This window comes from Pezoporus flaviventris, unplaced genomic scaffold, assembly GCF_033815535.1.
Source record: "Pezoporus flaviventris isolate CSIRO_AGI_PZ_B2104156 unplaced genomic scaffold, CSIRO_AGI_Pfla_v1 ptg000037l, whole genome shotgun sequence".
Lineage (NCBI taxonomy): Eukaryota > Metazoa > Chordata > Aves > Psittaciformes > Psittacidae > Pezoporus > Pezoporus flaviventris.
In genome coordinates this window covers 16,221,465-16,234,614 of record NW_026892585.1, presented here as the reverse complement: position 1 = coordinate 16,234,614, position 13,150 = coordinate 16,221,465, and the positions used below count along the sequence as shown (strand labels likewise).

The 13,150-nt window shown below is 43.0% G+C and overlaps 1 protein-coding gene across 1 annotated transcript in view; it reads left to right on the top strand.

Moving 5' to 3' along the window:
- The first annotated feature begins 6,337 nt into the window (after positions 1-6,337).
- The window catches only part of HIBADH (3-hydroxyisobutyrate dehydrogenase), an 83,918-nt gene continuing 77,105 nt past the window's right edge, over positions 6,338-13,150 (top strand). The window contains exon 1 of the mRNA XM_061464834.1: positions 6,338-6,470. Within this exon, the coding sequence (XP_061320818.1) occupies positions 6,401-6,470 (70 nt within the window). The 5' untranslated portion in view covers positions 6,338-6,400. The remainder of the gene's footprint in view (positions 6,471-13,150) is intronic.

Genomic DNA, 13,150 nt, shown 5'->3' with positions numbered 1-13,150 from the left:
CATAACCAGCCCGGGGACCGGGAGCAGGTCTCGCTCACGTGCTCAGGGAGTAGCCGATCGCCAGCACTGGGGTCAGGAAGGAATTTTCCCCCGGGGCAGATTGGCACCGGTCCCCGGGGGTTTTTTGCCTTCCTCTGAGCACTGAGCGTGACCACTTGTCAGGGCTCCTCTGGTCCTGCTGCTCTGCCTTATCGCCTGGTGCTCATGCACCACGAAGGTGGCCCCTCGTGTCCTGCAGCTGGGGGGGGAAGGCTTTTTTGTCCCCAGGCTGGACTAGCAAGTGTCCCCAGGGTTTTTTGCCTCCTCCGCAGCCGAGCACAGCCCCTTCATGGGGCTCTTTTGGGCTATTGTAGCCCAAAGGCAGCTGCTCGTGCTCCACGCAGGTGGCCTTCACGCCCCGCATGCGGGAGGGAGGAAGCCTTCTGCACTCCCAGGGTGGCCCCAGGACTTGCTGCTTCTCCTCTGTTGCATTGAGCAACCCCCCTTGTCAGGTCTTCCCTGGCCCATTCTGGCTGGGTTCTTGCATTGCTCTCGACCCACCATGGCACCGCTCCTGCCCCAGCTTTCCTTTCTCGGGCTGCAAGGGAGGACTTTTCCAGCTAAACTGAAGGGCGGGTCAGCCTGCTGCTGGCTACATGTCTGCATCGGGTTAATGCTTCTGGGCATCAGCCCTGCAAGGTGTAGAAAAAAGAAAACAGAGTCTAAGGTAAGCTAAAGTTTAGGCTAAGATAAAGTCTAACCGCTGCTAAACTCTAAGGTAACCTAAAGTCTAAGTTATGCTAAAGTCTATGCTAAGCTAAATTCTAACCTGTGCTAATGTCTAAGCAAAGATAAAATCTAACCTATGCTAAAGTCTAAGCTAAGCTAAAGTCTAGCCTATGCTAAAGACTAAGCTAAGCTAAACTCTAAGGTAACCTGAAGTCTAAGCTATGCTAAAGTCTAAGGTAACCAAATGTGTAAGCTAAGCTAAAGTCTAAGGTAACCTGAAGTCTAACCAATGCTAAAGTCTAAAGTAACCAAAAGTCTAAGTGAAACTGAAGTCTAAGCCAAGCTGAAGCCCAAGGTAACCTAAAATACAAGCTAAGCTATAGTTTAAGTTAACCTAAAGACTAAGATAAGCTAAAGTCAAAGCTAAGATGAAGTCTAAGCTAAGCTAAAGACTAAGCTAACATCAAGTCTAAGCTAAAATAAACCCTAAGGTAACCAAAAGTCCAAGGTAAACTTCCAAGGTAACCAGAAGCCTAAGGTAAGCTGCAGTCTAATGTAACTAACAGTCTAAGCTAAGCTAAAGTCTCAGCTAAGCTGAACATGTAAGGTAAAAAGATAAACTGAATTCTAAGCTAAGCTAAAGTCTAAGCTAAGCTAAAGACTAAAGTAAGCTTAACTCTAAGGTAACCTCAATTCTAACTTAATCTCAAGTCTAAGGTAACCTCAAGTCTAAGGTAACAAAAACTCCAAGGTAACCAAAAGTCCAAGGTAATCAAAAGTCCAATGTAACCAAAAGTCCAAGGTAACTAAAAGTCCAAGGTAACCAAAACTCTAAGGTAACCAAAGGTCTACCAAAAGTCCAAGGTAACCAAAAGTCCAAGGTAAACAGAAGTCTAAGGTAACTAAAAGTCTGAGGTAACCAAAAGTCTAAGGTAACCAAAAGTCTAAGCTAAGCTAATCACTAAGGTAACCAAAAGTCTAAGCTAAGCTGAAAGTGTAAGGTAACCAAAACTCTAAGCTAAACTCAAGTCTATGCTACGCTAAAGTCTAAGCTAAGCTAAAGTCTGAGCTAAACTAAAGCCTAAGGTAACCAGAAGTACAAGGTAACCAAAAGTCCAAGGTAACCAAAAGTCTCAGCTAAGCTAAAGTCTCAGCTAACATAAAGTCTAAGCTAAACTAAAGCTTAAGTTAACCAAAAGTCTAAGGTAAACAAAAGTCCAAGGTAACCAAAAGCCTAAGATAACCACAACTACAAGGTAACCAAACGACAAAGGTAACCAAAAGTGCAAGGTAACCAAAGGTCTAATGTAACCAAAAGAACAAGGTAACCAAATGTCCAAGGTAACAAAAAGTCCAAGGCAACCAAAAGTCCAAGTAAACAAATCTCCAAAGCTCCATAGCTAATGTCTAAGCTATGCCAAAGTTTAAGCTAAGCTAAAGTCTAACCTATGCTAAAGACTAAGCAAAGCTTAAATCTAAGCTAAGCTAAACTCTAAGGTAACCTAAAGTCTAAGCTATGCTAAAATCTAAGCTAAGATAAAGTCTAAGGTAACCAAATGTGTAAGCCAAGCTAAAGTCTAAGGTAACCTGAAGCTTAACCAAAGGTAAATCTAAGCTATGCTAAAGTCTAAACTAAGCTAAAGTCTAAGTGAATCTAAAGTCTAAGCCAAGCTTAAGTACAAGGTAATCTAAAATCCAAGCTAAGCTATAGTCTAAGTTAACCGAAAGTCTAAGCTAAGCTAAAGTCTAAGATAAGCTAAAGACTAAGCTAACATAAAGTCTAAGCTAAAATAAAGCCTAAGGTAACCAAAAGTCCAAGGTAACCAAAATTCTAAGGCAACCTCAACTCTAAGGTAACCAAAACTCCAAGGTAACCAAAAGACCAAGGTTACCAAAGGTGGACTTGCAAGTGTCCCCTGGAAACCTAGTCCACGGTAATCTAAAGTCTAAGCTAAGACAATGTCTAAGGTAACCGAAACTGTAAGGTAACCTAAAGTCTAAGCTAACCTAAACTCTAAGGTAACATAAAGTATAAGCTAAGCTAAAGTCTAATCTAAACTAAAGTCTAAGGTAACCTAAAGTCTAATCTAAGATAAAGATGAAGGTAACCTAAAGTCTAATCTAAGATAAAGATGAAGATAACCTAAAGTCTAAGTTAATGTCTAAGGTAACCTAAAGTCTAAACTAAGCTAAAGTCTAAGGTATTGTAAAGTCCAAGCTAAGCTAAAGTCTAAGGAAACCTAAAGTCTAATATAAGAGAAAATCTAAGGTAAGCTAAAGTCTAAGGTAACCTAAAGTCTAAGCTAAGCTAAAATCTAAACTATGCTAAAGTATATGGTACCCGAAATTCTAAGCTAAGCTAAAGTCTATTGTAACCTAAAGTCCAAGCTAAGATAAAGTCTACGGTACCCTAAAGTCTAAAATAACCTAAAGTCTATGCTAAGCTAACATGTAAGGTAACCAAATGCGTAAGGTAACCTAAAGTCTAGCTAAAGACTAAGGTAACCTAAAGTCTAAGGTAACCTAAAGTCTAAGATATGCTAAACTGTAAGCTAAACTCAAGTCTAGGGTAACATAAAGTCCAAGCTAAGCTAAAGTCTGAGGTAACCTAAAATCTAAACTAAGCTAGTCTTAGGTAACCTAAAATCTAAGATAAGCTAAAGCCTAAGGTAACCTAAAGTCTAAGTTAAACTAAAATCTAAGCTATGCTAAAGCCTATGGTACCCGAAATTCTAAGCTAAGCTAAAGTCTAAGGTAACTGAATGCGTAAGGTAACCTAAAGTCTAAGCCAAGCTAAAGTCTAAGGTAACCTAAAGTCTAAGCTAAGCTAAAGTCTAAGGTAACCTAAAGTCTAAGCTATGCTAAAGTCTACATTAACCTAAAGTCTAAGATATGCTAAACTGTAAGCTAAGCTAAAGTCTAAGGTAACCTAAAATCTAAACTAAGCTAGAGTCTAAGGTAACCTAAAATCTAAGATAAGCTAAAGCCTAAGGTAACTTAAAGTCTAAGTTAAGCTAAAATCTAAGCTATGCTAAAGTCTATGGTACCCGAAATTCTAAGCTAAGCTAAAGTCTAAGGTAACCTAAAGTCTAAAGTAACCTAAAGTCTAAGGTAACCAAATGTGTAAGGTAACCTAAGGTCTATGGTAACTTAAGGTAAGGTAAAGTCCAACCCAACTAAACTGGATGAACACAGAAGAGTTTCAAAAAACAGTTCACACATGGTTTTTTGCAAATCTCTTCAGGTGCTTAAATGATCCAGAGACAATCAACATCTCTGACCCCCATCAGAAGGCACTGGCCTCCTTCGCACAAAGTGACAGAGCCAACGCCTATGATGGGACGATACCCTTTCAGTCCCTTACGCTAGTGCAGGTTTGGGATGAAATGTCCTCTGGTATTTCCTAAGCATGTACTGTTAGGGAAAGAAGGAAGTCGGGAGAAAAAAGTTGCAACTTGGAAGAGACCTACAATGATCATCAAGTCCAAGTGCTCAACCACTTCAGGGTTGGCCAAAAGTTAAAGCATGTTATTAAGGGTGTTGTCCAAATGCCTCTGAAACACTAATGGGCACATTGCATTGGTCTCCTCTCTACGAAGCCTGTTCTAGTTTTTGGCCACCCTCTGGGTAAAGAAACGTTTCCTAGTGTCTACTCTAATCCTCCCTTCACCGTAATGTATTCTAACCTAAGTCTAACCTAATCTAACTTAACCACAACTAGCCTAAACTAACCTAAACTAAGATATAAGAATTTTATTTGCAAATAAATAAAACACTTTCTCCACCTGTAACCTGACTTGTGTCTGATTTGTGTCTGAATGGAATGGAGTGGAATGAAATGGAATTGAAGGGATGGGACAGAATGGAATGTGATGGGTGGAATGGAATGTGATGGGATGGAATGGAGTGGAATGGAATGGGATAGAATGGAGTGGGATGGAATGGGATGGGATGGGATGGAAGCCTAAACTAGCCTAACCTAACCTAATCTAACTGAGATAAAATAACTTTATTTATTAATAAATAAAATACTCTTTCCACCTTTAAAATGATTTGTGTGTGATTTGTTCCTTTGATAGTGTCTTTGGTCCTGAAAACCTCTTGGCATTTCAGGTAGATAACGGTCTCATCATGATACTACTCACAACTGTGAGTGTAAGGAATGGAATGGAATAGTCACAGAATCATAGAATAGTCAGGGTTGGAAAGGACCTTAGCATCATTTAGTTCCAACTCCCCTGCCATGGGCAGGGACACCACACACTAAACCATGTCACCCAAGACTGCCCAACCTGGCCTTGAACATTACCAGGGAGAATGGAACAGAACAGAAGAGCTATGACATGTTATGCATATAGTTCTGCATGACAAGCTGTGACCTAGGTGTGAGGGGCTATCTGCAGTGCAGATCCCAAGGGAGGCCAGTCTCCTGAAAGACTGTGCCCCTGCAGCGAATGGAAGTCTATGAGGAGCAGCAGGTATCTACTTGCACCCCCTGTAGGACCCCACAGTGGACCCAAAGCAGGCTGTGATCCCATGGGAAGCATGTGCTGGAGCAGGCTCCTGGGAGGACTTCTTACCTTGTGGAGAGAGGAGCCTGAACTGCAGCAGGTTTGTTGACAGGAGTTGTGACCCTGCAGGGGACCCATGCTGGAACAGTCTGTTCCTGAAGGATTCACCCCATGGAGGGGACCTACTCCGGTGAAGCCTGTGAAGAACTGCAGCCTGTGGGAAGGATTCACATTGGAGAAGTTCATGGAGGGCTGTCTCCTGTGGGTGGGACCCCACACTGGAGCAGGGGAAGAGTGTGAGGAGTCCTCCGCTGAAGACGAAGGAGCAGCAGAGAAAACATATCATGAGCTGACTGAACCCCCATTCCCTGTCCCCCTGTGCTGCTGAAGGAAGGGGAAGTAGAGAAAACTGGGAGTAAAGCTGCGCCCGGGAAGAAGGAAGGGGTCCTACTCTGAGATTTGTATGGCAATAAATTAATCCCTATCCCCCCAAGTCGAGTCTGTTTTGCCCATGCTGGTAACGGCTGGATGATCTCTCCTCTTCCTTGACACAGGAGCCTTTCGCTGTATTTTCTCTCCCCTGTCCTGTGAGAGCGGCTTTGATGCGCATCAGCCGTCCAGCCAGGGTCAACCCGCCACAACGACGAAGCCAGTCACAGCCTATGTGCTGACTCGGCAAAAGCAGTACGAGGTGCCTTTTTCGCTCACCCCGAAGGTGCAGTTTACACCATGCTGCCCAGGCCGTGCGTCCCCGCATCTTCGCACCATGAACCGGACCCTCCCTTCACTTCAGCGGCGACACAGGAAGGGGAGGCCGCAGCGGGCAGGCGCAGCGGAGGAGGGCTCTAAGGAAACACCCCCCGGGGGCGCCGCAAGTCGAGGGACGCAGCTCCCCACCGCCCCCCCCCTCCAATGAGCAGCCCCAGCGCCTGCCCGGCCCCCGACCCGCCCCTCTCCGCGCACCGGGCGCGGGGAGAGAGCCCGCCCCCATCCGTCACTGGCCGGCGGGCGGGGCCGGCCGGCAGCAGGGGCGTGGCTTTGTGCTCCCATTGGCTGGGCTCCGCCGAGGGGAGTCTGTAGTTGGCTGCGGCAGCTGCCGCTCGCAGCGCGCTGGCGGTGGCGGGCTGGGAGGTGTCGGGGCGGGTGGCGCGGGCCGGAGGTCACTCGGCGCGGGGCGCAGCATGGCCGCGGCTGTGGTGCGCGGGCGACCTGCGGGCTGGTGGCGCTGGCACAGGCGGGTCGCGGCGATGGGTAAGGACCCCTCCCCTCGGCTCCAGCGGGTCCGCTCTGACCGCCGGGCGGTCGTTGCCGGGCGGGGAAAAGCCGGGCCTTCCCCCGGGCTCGGCCGGAGAGCGCTGCTGCTGCACTGCCTTAGGTGGCCCACGGGCCCTCCGCACCCCGGGGCCCGATGCAGCAGTCGGCCCCGCGCCTGACGGGCCCCGGAGCCGCCTGGCTGCGCAGGACGCCCGGGAACGGACCCCACAGGGCAGTAGTGGGGGTTGTCAGTGGCCCGGCGCGCTCCCGCGAAGCGGCCCCCGCTGCTGCGTTATGTGGGGCCGTGCTGGAGCTTCGGAGTGGCTCAGCTCAGTAAATGTTTTCATTCACTTGCTTAAAATAGCATGCCTGGAATTATCAGAGCCCACGAGTGGTGCCTGTGGCACCAGTGACGTGTTGGCAGTACCTGTTACCTAGATTTGGGGTGTTTGACCCTCTCGATCATTGTATATGATTATTTTCCTAAAATTGAAGGTAAATCAAGCAGCACTTCCCGCTGTTCCATCTCCACAGGCAGTCACTCGCATATATGTTGGTTCACAGGCAGTGGAAGGAGCAAACACATTTAAATGTCCTGTCAGTGTAAGTGAAGGAAGAATACATTTGCAGAACTGGACCTAGGTGTTTTCCCTTTTCAGAGTCCTGAAAATCATGCTATTGTTTTTTAGCACTGTTTCCACTGCGGAAGCAAATGATTGAAAATATACCTTTAGTAGCCTTTTCAATATAATATTGATAGCAGCCTGTGGTTCATGTGTGCCACTGTATAGTTAGGCTCCACACCAAATAGGTGAAAGTTTTTGAAGTAGCAAAGAGGAGGAAATATGTATTTTTAATGCTATATGGTTCTAAAATATTGACACTTTAAAAAGTGTTTCAAGAATTACTCAATTACTTTTTAGTAACTTTTAAACATTTGTAATTCTCCTTTAAACCTCATTTAAACTGATCAGTGAAAAGTGTTTGACACAATTTTGAAATTAGCTTTCAGTGTTATCTTTGCTTGACTCTCTCAGTAATGCATGAACTTTATGGGGTTTTTTTACAGTTGCAGCTCTGGTACTGTGCTAAGTAATAGCTCAGGTGCAGTAGGCATATTGGTCACATGCTAGTAAAGTTAAATACAGGAGACCTGTTTGTGTATTTAGTACCGTCTGTGATAACACAGTTCAAATCAATAGCTTTCAGTATATTTTGAACTTGCAGTGCATGGTAGCTGGTGGAATTTTTGTAAGAGCTTTGAAATACACTGTCTTTGTCAATATCCCAATGGTCATATTTAACATAGAGAAGATAGAAGAGATCTTGTTTTTTAGTGGTAAGAGCAGGTGTGAGAAGCAACCAAAAACATTACACTGGCCCTTAAAGTTGAAAAATACAGTTTGTCCTTGCCTGAAGACCTGAATGAGAAACTGTGACTGAGTCTAAACAGAAATTGTGACTCTCCCAAGAAACTTCCATAGAACAGAATTTCACTCACAGCATTTATCTTCTGGCTTAGTAGTGACTGCTGAAAGTCCTGTTGGCTCTGACAAGTGTTTATGAGATGAAGGTCTAAGTATTAAGACTTCTTAACTGCTAAGCTCTACTGCTTAGTTATATGTCGAGATTTCCCCATCTCTAATGCGCTTATTAGGCTTGCCATCCTTTTCTTTAGTTTTGAATAGCCTAGAAGTTGTCTTTAGATCAGTGTTTTCTTCACGTATCATTCTGAGTGAAACGCCATCCTAGCGAGAGAACTCTGCCAGATCCAAGAGCTGTCCAACACCACAGCTTTGTTAGTGAGCAGACTATCTTCATTCACTTACAAATGCTCCTCAATTTCTTGTCAGTTGCTCTTTGCAGCTGGTGCAGACCATGATGGTTTGTTTCTTCTGTATGATTATACTAGAGACTGTTAAATCGTCAAGGAGGAAAGTAACAGAATGCAGATTTTGGAGGAGCATCTAAAGTGTGTATGTTCATGTATTATCAAGTTAGACAGAGACCTTGTATTGTAATTTGCAGTTGGCAGTCACTGGCAAATGTGCTTCATGGAGAGGGTGTATATGACCTTACTTGGAGATACGTTTTTGGTGTATGTGGAAAAATCCTCCCCGGGGATTACTAGAGGGGATAAAGTGGGGGTTAATGAGGTGTCATGGCTGAGAAAGGAAGATTTTTCTGGTGAATGAAGATTCATCAACTCAAGTGTTCATCAGAGGAGACACTACCCTGCTAGAGAAAGAAAATGTCTTTACAAGTAATTTTGAATGAATAGTAATGGCCCATTCAGTTAATAGTTAAATAGTACTTTTGTTGGTGCAGGAGTTGTGTTTGAACTGTCAAATGTTTGCATGCTCTGTTGCACAGAAGCGTTAATTAGAAAGCAAGGATTATGACAGAAAGACATGCCATGACACAAGTCAAGCACATTGCTAAATGGAGGGATCAAGTGTAGCGTACACTTGATACTCTTTTAGATGAAAAGTACTTCCTACATATTTTTGTCCTTAATGTATTAGCAAACACTTAATGAGGTATAGCTACAGATAAGAAAAATGAGGTAAGAAGACTCTGACTGTTGCAGGATTGCATGTCTGGTTTTCATCATCAGACCTTTGCGGAGGCAATGAAAAGTAAATTGGATGTTTTTAGTGTAAAGCTGGCCAAATTTTGAGTTGGATAATCTTAAATTATGATTTTGGCAGAGTGCAGTTCTGAAAATCATTGCATAACCTTTAAAAGCCTGTGACCCTGGGGCAACTTAAATTCCATTGGCAAAGCTGCTAAGAGCAGAAAGACCTAATTCTGCCTGTGTACAGCTGGCCTCTCTTAACTTCTATGTTTCTCCATCTAGTTCCCTCCAGGATCTAGATCAGTAGAGGTTTTGTAAGTTTCTATAGAGAAGTCTGCAAAGAACACAGAATCTCTCTCTCTTCATTTTTTTCAAAACAGGAAGGAGAAAAGGGATCATGTCTTCTCTTGTACCAGACTGAGGATGCTAAATCAGTGGCAAAATCCTTTGTTTAGTGGCTTATATTGAATTGTGTCCCTCTCCTTGTTATGTTACTTCATATGCAGCAGTACTTCCTGAGCAAAACAAGTGACATCAGTAGCTGAGCTTCCTCTGTGAATCTTCCCCTGCTCCTGTTAAATCTCTCCAACTGGGTTGGGAAAGAGCTCGTTTGACTGATGCGAAGAGATCAAGAATATTAATGCAACTTTGATTAGGAAATTTGTATGGGACAGGAATGTGTGTGCTATTCTCTCTTGTTCCAGATTTATTGGTTTCATTTGACTGTGGGGCCACAGATTCTATCCCAAGAGCTAGAAATTTTGGAGAGCATGGTTCAAAATAGATTTTATAAAGCCAAAAAGTAAGTAATATAGTTGAGATTACAATTTGAGAGTTGCTGGTTTCTCAGTCCTGTCCTTGGCCGGTTAGTCTGTGCTTTCCAGCCGAGTACAACCATGTTGGACCTTCTCCAGCTCTACTGTCTGTGGTCCTATCCAGCTGTTAGTTCCATTTTGTTTAAATACGAAGAGATTTCCTCTACACTGCATATTGTAGTGACTGTGCAGTCTGGTATTTGCAGTGAATTCAAGGCACCACTGGAGCTGAAATTTCTTCTCAGAACTGTAGGAGTCATTAGGTTGGGAGACAGTGTAAAATGAAAGGTAAACATCTAAACTTGTAACTGTAATCATTCAGATTAAAAAGATAATTGTTTGAGTATCTTTATGTAGAAGCTTGAAAAGACAAGTTTTAGGTCATCGTATAGGCCAGGTATTCTATGGTCAAGATTGCAGACTGTGCATTCCTGAATTTGCTCTCTTAATGGATGTGTTCTATTCAAGAAAAGACATTCAAAGATTCACAAACACTTAATTATTTTTTAATCAAATTATTTTTAAGGTAAAATTCTTATGAAATTGTAGATTAGGCCAAGTGCTACTATTGTAGGCTGACTTTTCAAAGCAAAACATTTTAATCTGTATTGTCTGTAAACCCCCAATATGGCAAGAGGGTCATAAATTAATTCTTCTCATCAATGGAGTCTCCATAGTCATGGGGCTCTATGAGCACATGTTCCCTCAAGAGTATAATAAAAAATCTCCTGGGGAAAGCCCGAATTCTTTGGAGTCAGTGTAGCTGTAGCTGGTTTTACTGTCTATTAAGTTGATCTATAGATTAATCTGTGTTACTGGTTCTGTTTCCAGTGAAGGAGAATTAGTTGCACATTGTATCAGTGCTTATTTTAAAAGTACCTTCTGTTGCTTCTCTGTCCTGTTAGAATTTTAATGTGCACTGAGCATTTTTCCAGGCATGTGATTGCAGCAGGTTACCGTAAATTTTATGGTTGAAGTAAAATGGACTCAATGCCACAGGGACAGTTTCTGCGAATGCTTGTACAATTGGTTGGATTAGTTAAGCCTATGTGTATGTGGCTTTGCAGAATACCATTGTTCAAATTATACATTTATTTCAAAACTGATCCTGTACCATTTATCACATGGTGAACAGTGCCTGGATATTCAAGCTGGACATCACTTTCCATGATAGCACCTGTGGAGTTTCATTTAATATGAAGATGTGAAAAATCATGTCTTAAACATCCTCTGTTTGGCAAACCCCCGCTGTCTTAAGCAGTCATTAAAAAATATGCCATGATTCTAAATGCAGTTGATTCAAATTTAATTGAAATTGGGTATATCCGTGAGCTAATTTTGTCAGTCCTTGAAAGCAGTTTTTCTCTATTTGAGTACCTGGGGATCCGGAGTTTTTTTTCAAAGCTGTTTATCAAATTATATAATTGTGAAGTGTCTAATTTAACACTGGGCTGTGAAAAGTTAAACTACACTAAGAAGTCAGAAACCGAGTCAGGAATAGAACTATTTCTCTTACAGGGCCCAATTCCTGTGGATTTCAATATGTTCTAGCTAGCACAGACAGAAAATGGTCCCTGATTCATGAACTAACATAAGAGAAAATCAACAGAGACAGACAAAGGGGAAAATAATAGAATACAGTGACTCAAAACTAAAAATACCAACAGCATGTTGCCTTGTATTCCAGCTCAGCTGTTGCTATGCCTTGTGGGGATACTGCAAAATTATGATTTTTAAGGAAGGTCTTACAGTAGAAGAATGAGTTGGTTTCATGGATATTTACATTGTGAACAGCTGCCTGAGAGAAGTAATAGAAATGCTTGTTGGCAACAGGCCTGTCATTGCCGTCCAATTACCAGTTCATGTCTTCATAGTAAGATGTGATGATAGCCATGAAAAGTTGTCAAAGCAAAGCAGTCTTAGGTGACATAATAGAGAAAAGTATGGCAGGATGCAAAGAAGGAACAACAGAAAGTAGCATGGGCAAAATGTCCTTCTGAATTCCCAATATTTCCATGAAGATCAAGGCAAGATTATTTCTATTAAATTAACCCAGATGACCATGTTCTGAAGTAGCTGAGATCTCAGATGTGATGAATGAGGAATTGATAAAATTTAAGCAGATCATGGATGGATCTTCTAAGCTTTAGGTGTGAGTGACAAGCATCACTGCTGGTGTTCTGATACAGAAAAAAAAAAGGTATCAAGAAAGTTTTCTGAAGATGCTGAAGAGATTTCTTGATGTTTAGCTTGAGATGATGGTTAGATGTCCATGAGATAGTATGAGGAAAGCAGCAATCAGGATAAAAGTGAAGTCTACAAGAATGAGCCTAGACATGGCAGCCAGATTTATGCTTCTGATAAGGTTACTTGGAATTCACAAAGAAGACTGAGGTTTCGAAGCAAGGCTATCTTTAAAGGTAGACCAGGTTGCTCTGGGTGCTCCAAGGTTGCTCCAAGGATGTAGGTTCCACCACTTCTCTGTGCAGCTGTTGTAGTGCAGAACCTTTCTCATCATCAGGGATGCTTTTCTTATTTCCAACTGGAATTTCCCTTCCTGCAGCTTCTGGCTGTTGTCCCATGTCCTATTGTTGTGCACCTCTATGAAGAATCTGGCTTCATTTGCCCTGTAACTCTTCTTTCCTCTCACTCTGTATGTAATAGAAGACTGCAGTTAGCCTTTGCTTAAACAAGATAAGCAAAGACAGTTCCCTTAACCTCTGGTCATACACCATATCATCCAGCTCCTTGGTCATAATACTTGATATCTGCTGGGCTGTCTGCAGTTTGACCACATCTCTTGTGTATTGTGCTGTGGGGGGTGGAATCAGCAATTTCTTTGACTTGTTCGGTATGTCCTTGCTAATGTTGCATGTTATGTCATTTATCTTTTGCTGCATGGATGCACTACTTACTCAACTTGCTCTCTGTGGGAATCCACAGGTTCTGCAGAGCTGCAGCCTGTGTAGCCAGTCCTCAGCTTGCCATGACATCTGCTGCCCAAAGCACAGGACATTGTATTTGTCTTTGTTGAACTTCTTAAGGCCCGTGTCCTCAACCTTTCTGACTGGTAGTCCTACCCTGCAGTTTTTCAGCTATTCCCCCCATTTGGGTGTCACATGTGGTCTTGCTGAGGGTGCTTATGTCCCATCACCAGAGTCACTCATGAAATTTTTAAATAGCAGCAGCCCCAGTATTGACCTATGAGGAACATCACACATAACTGACTGTAGCTAGTCTTCGAACCACTAATTACTGTTGTTTAAGCCTAACATTCCAGACGG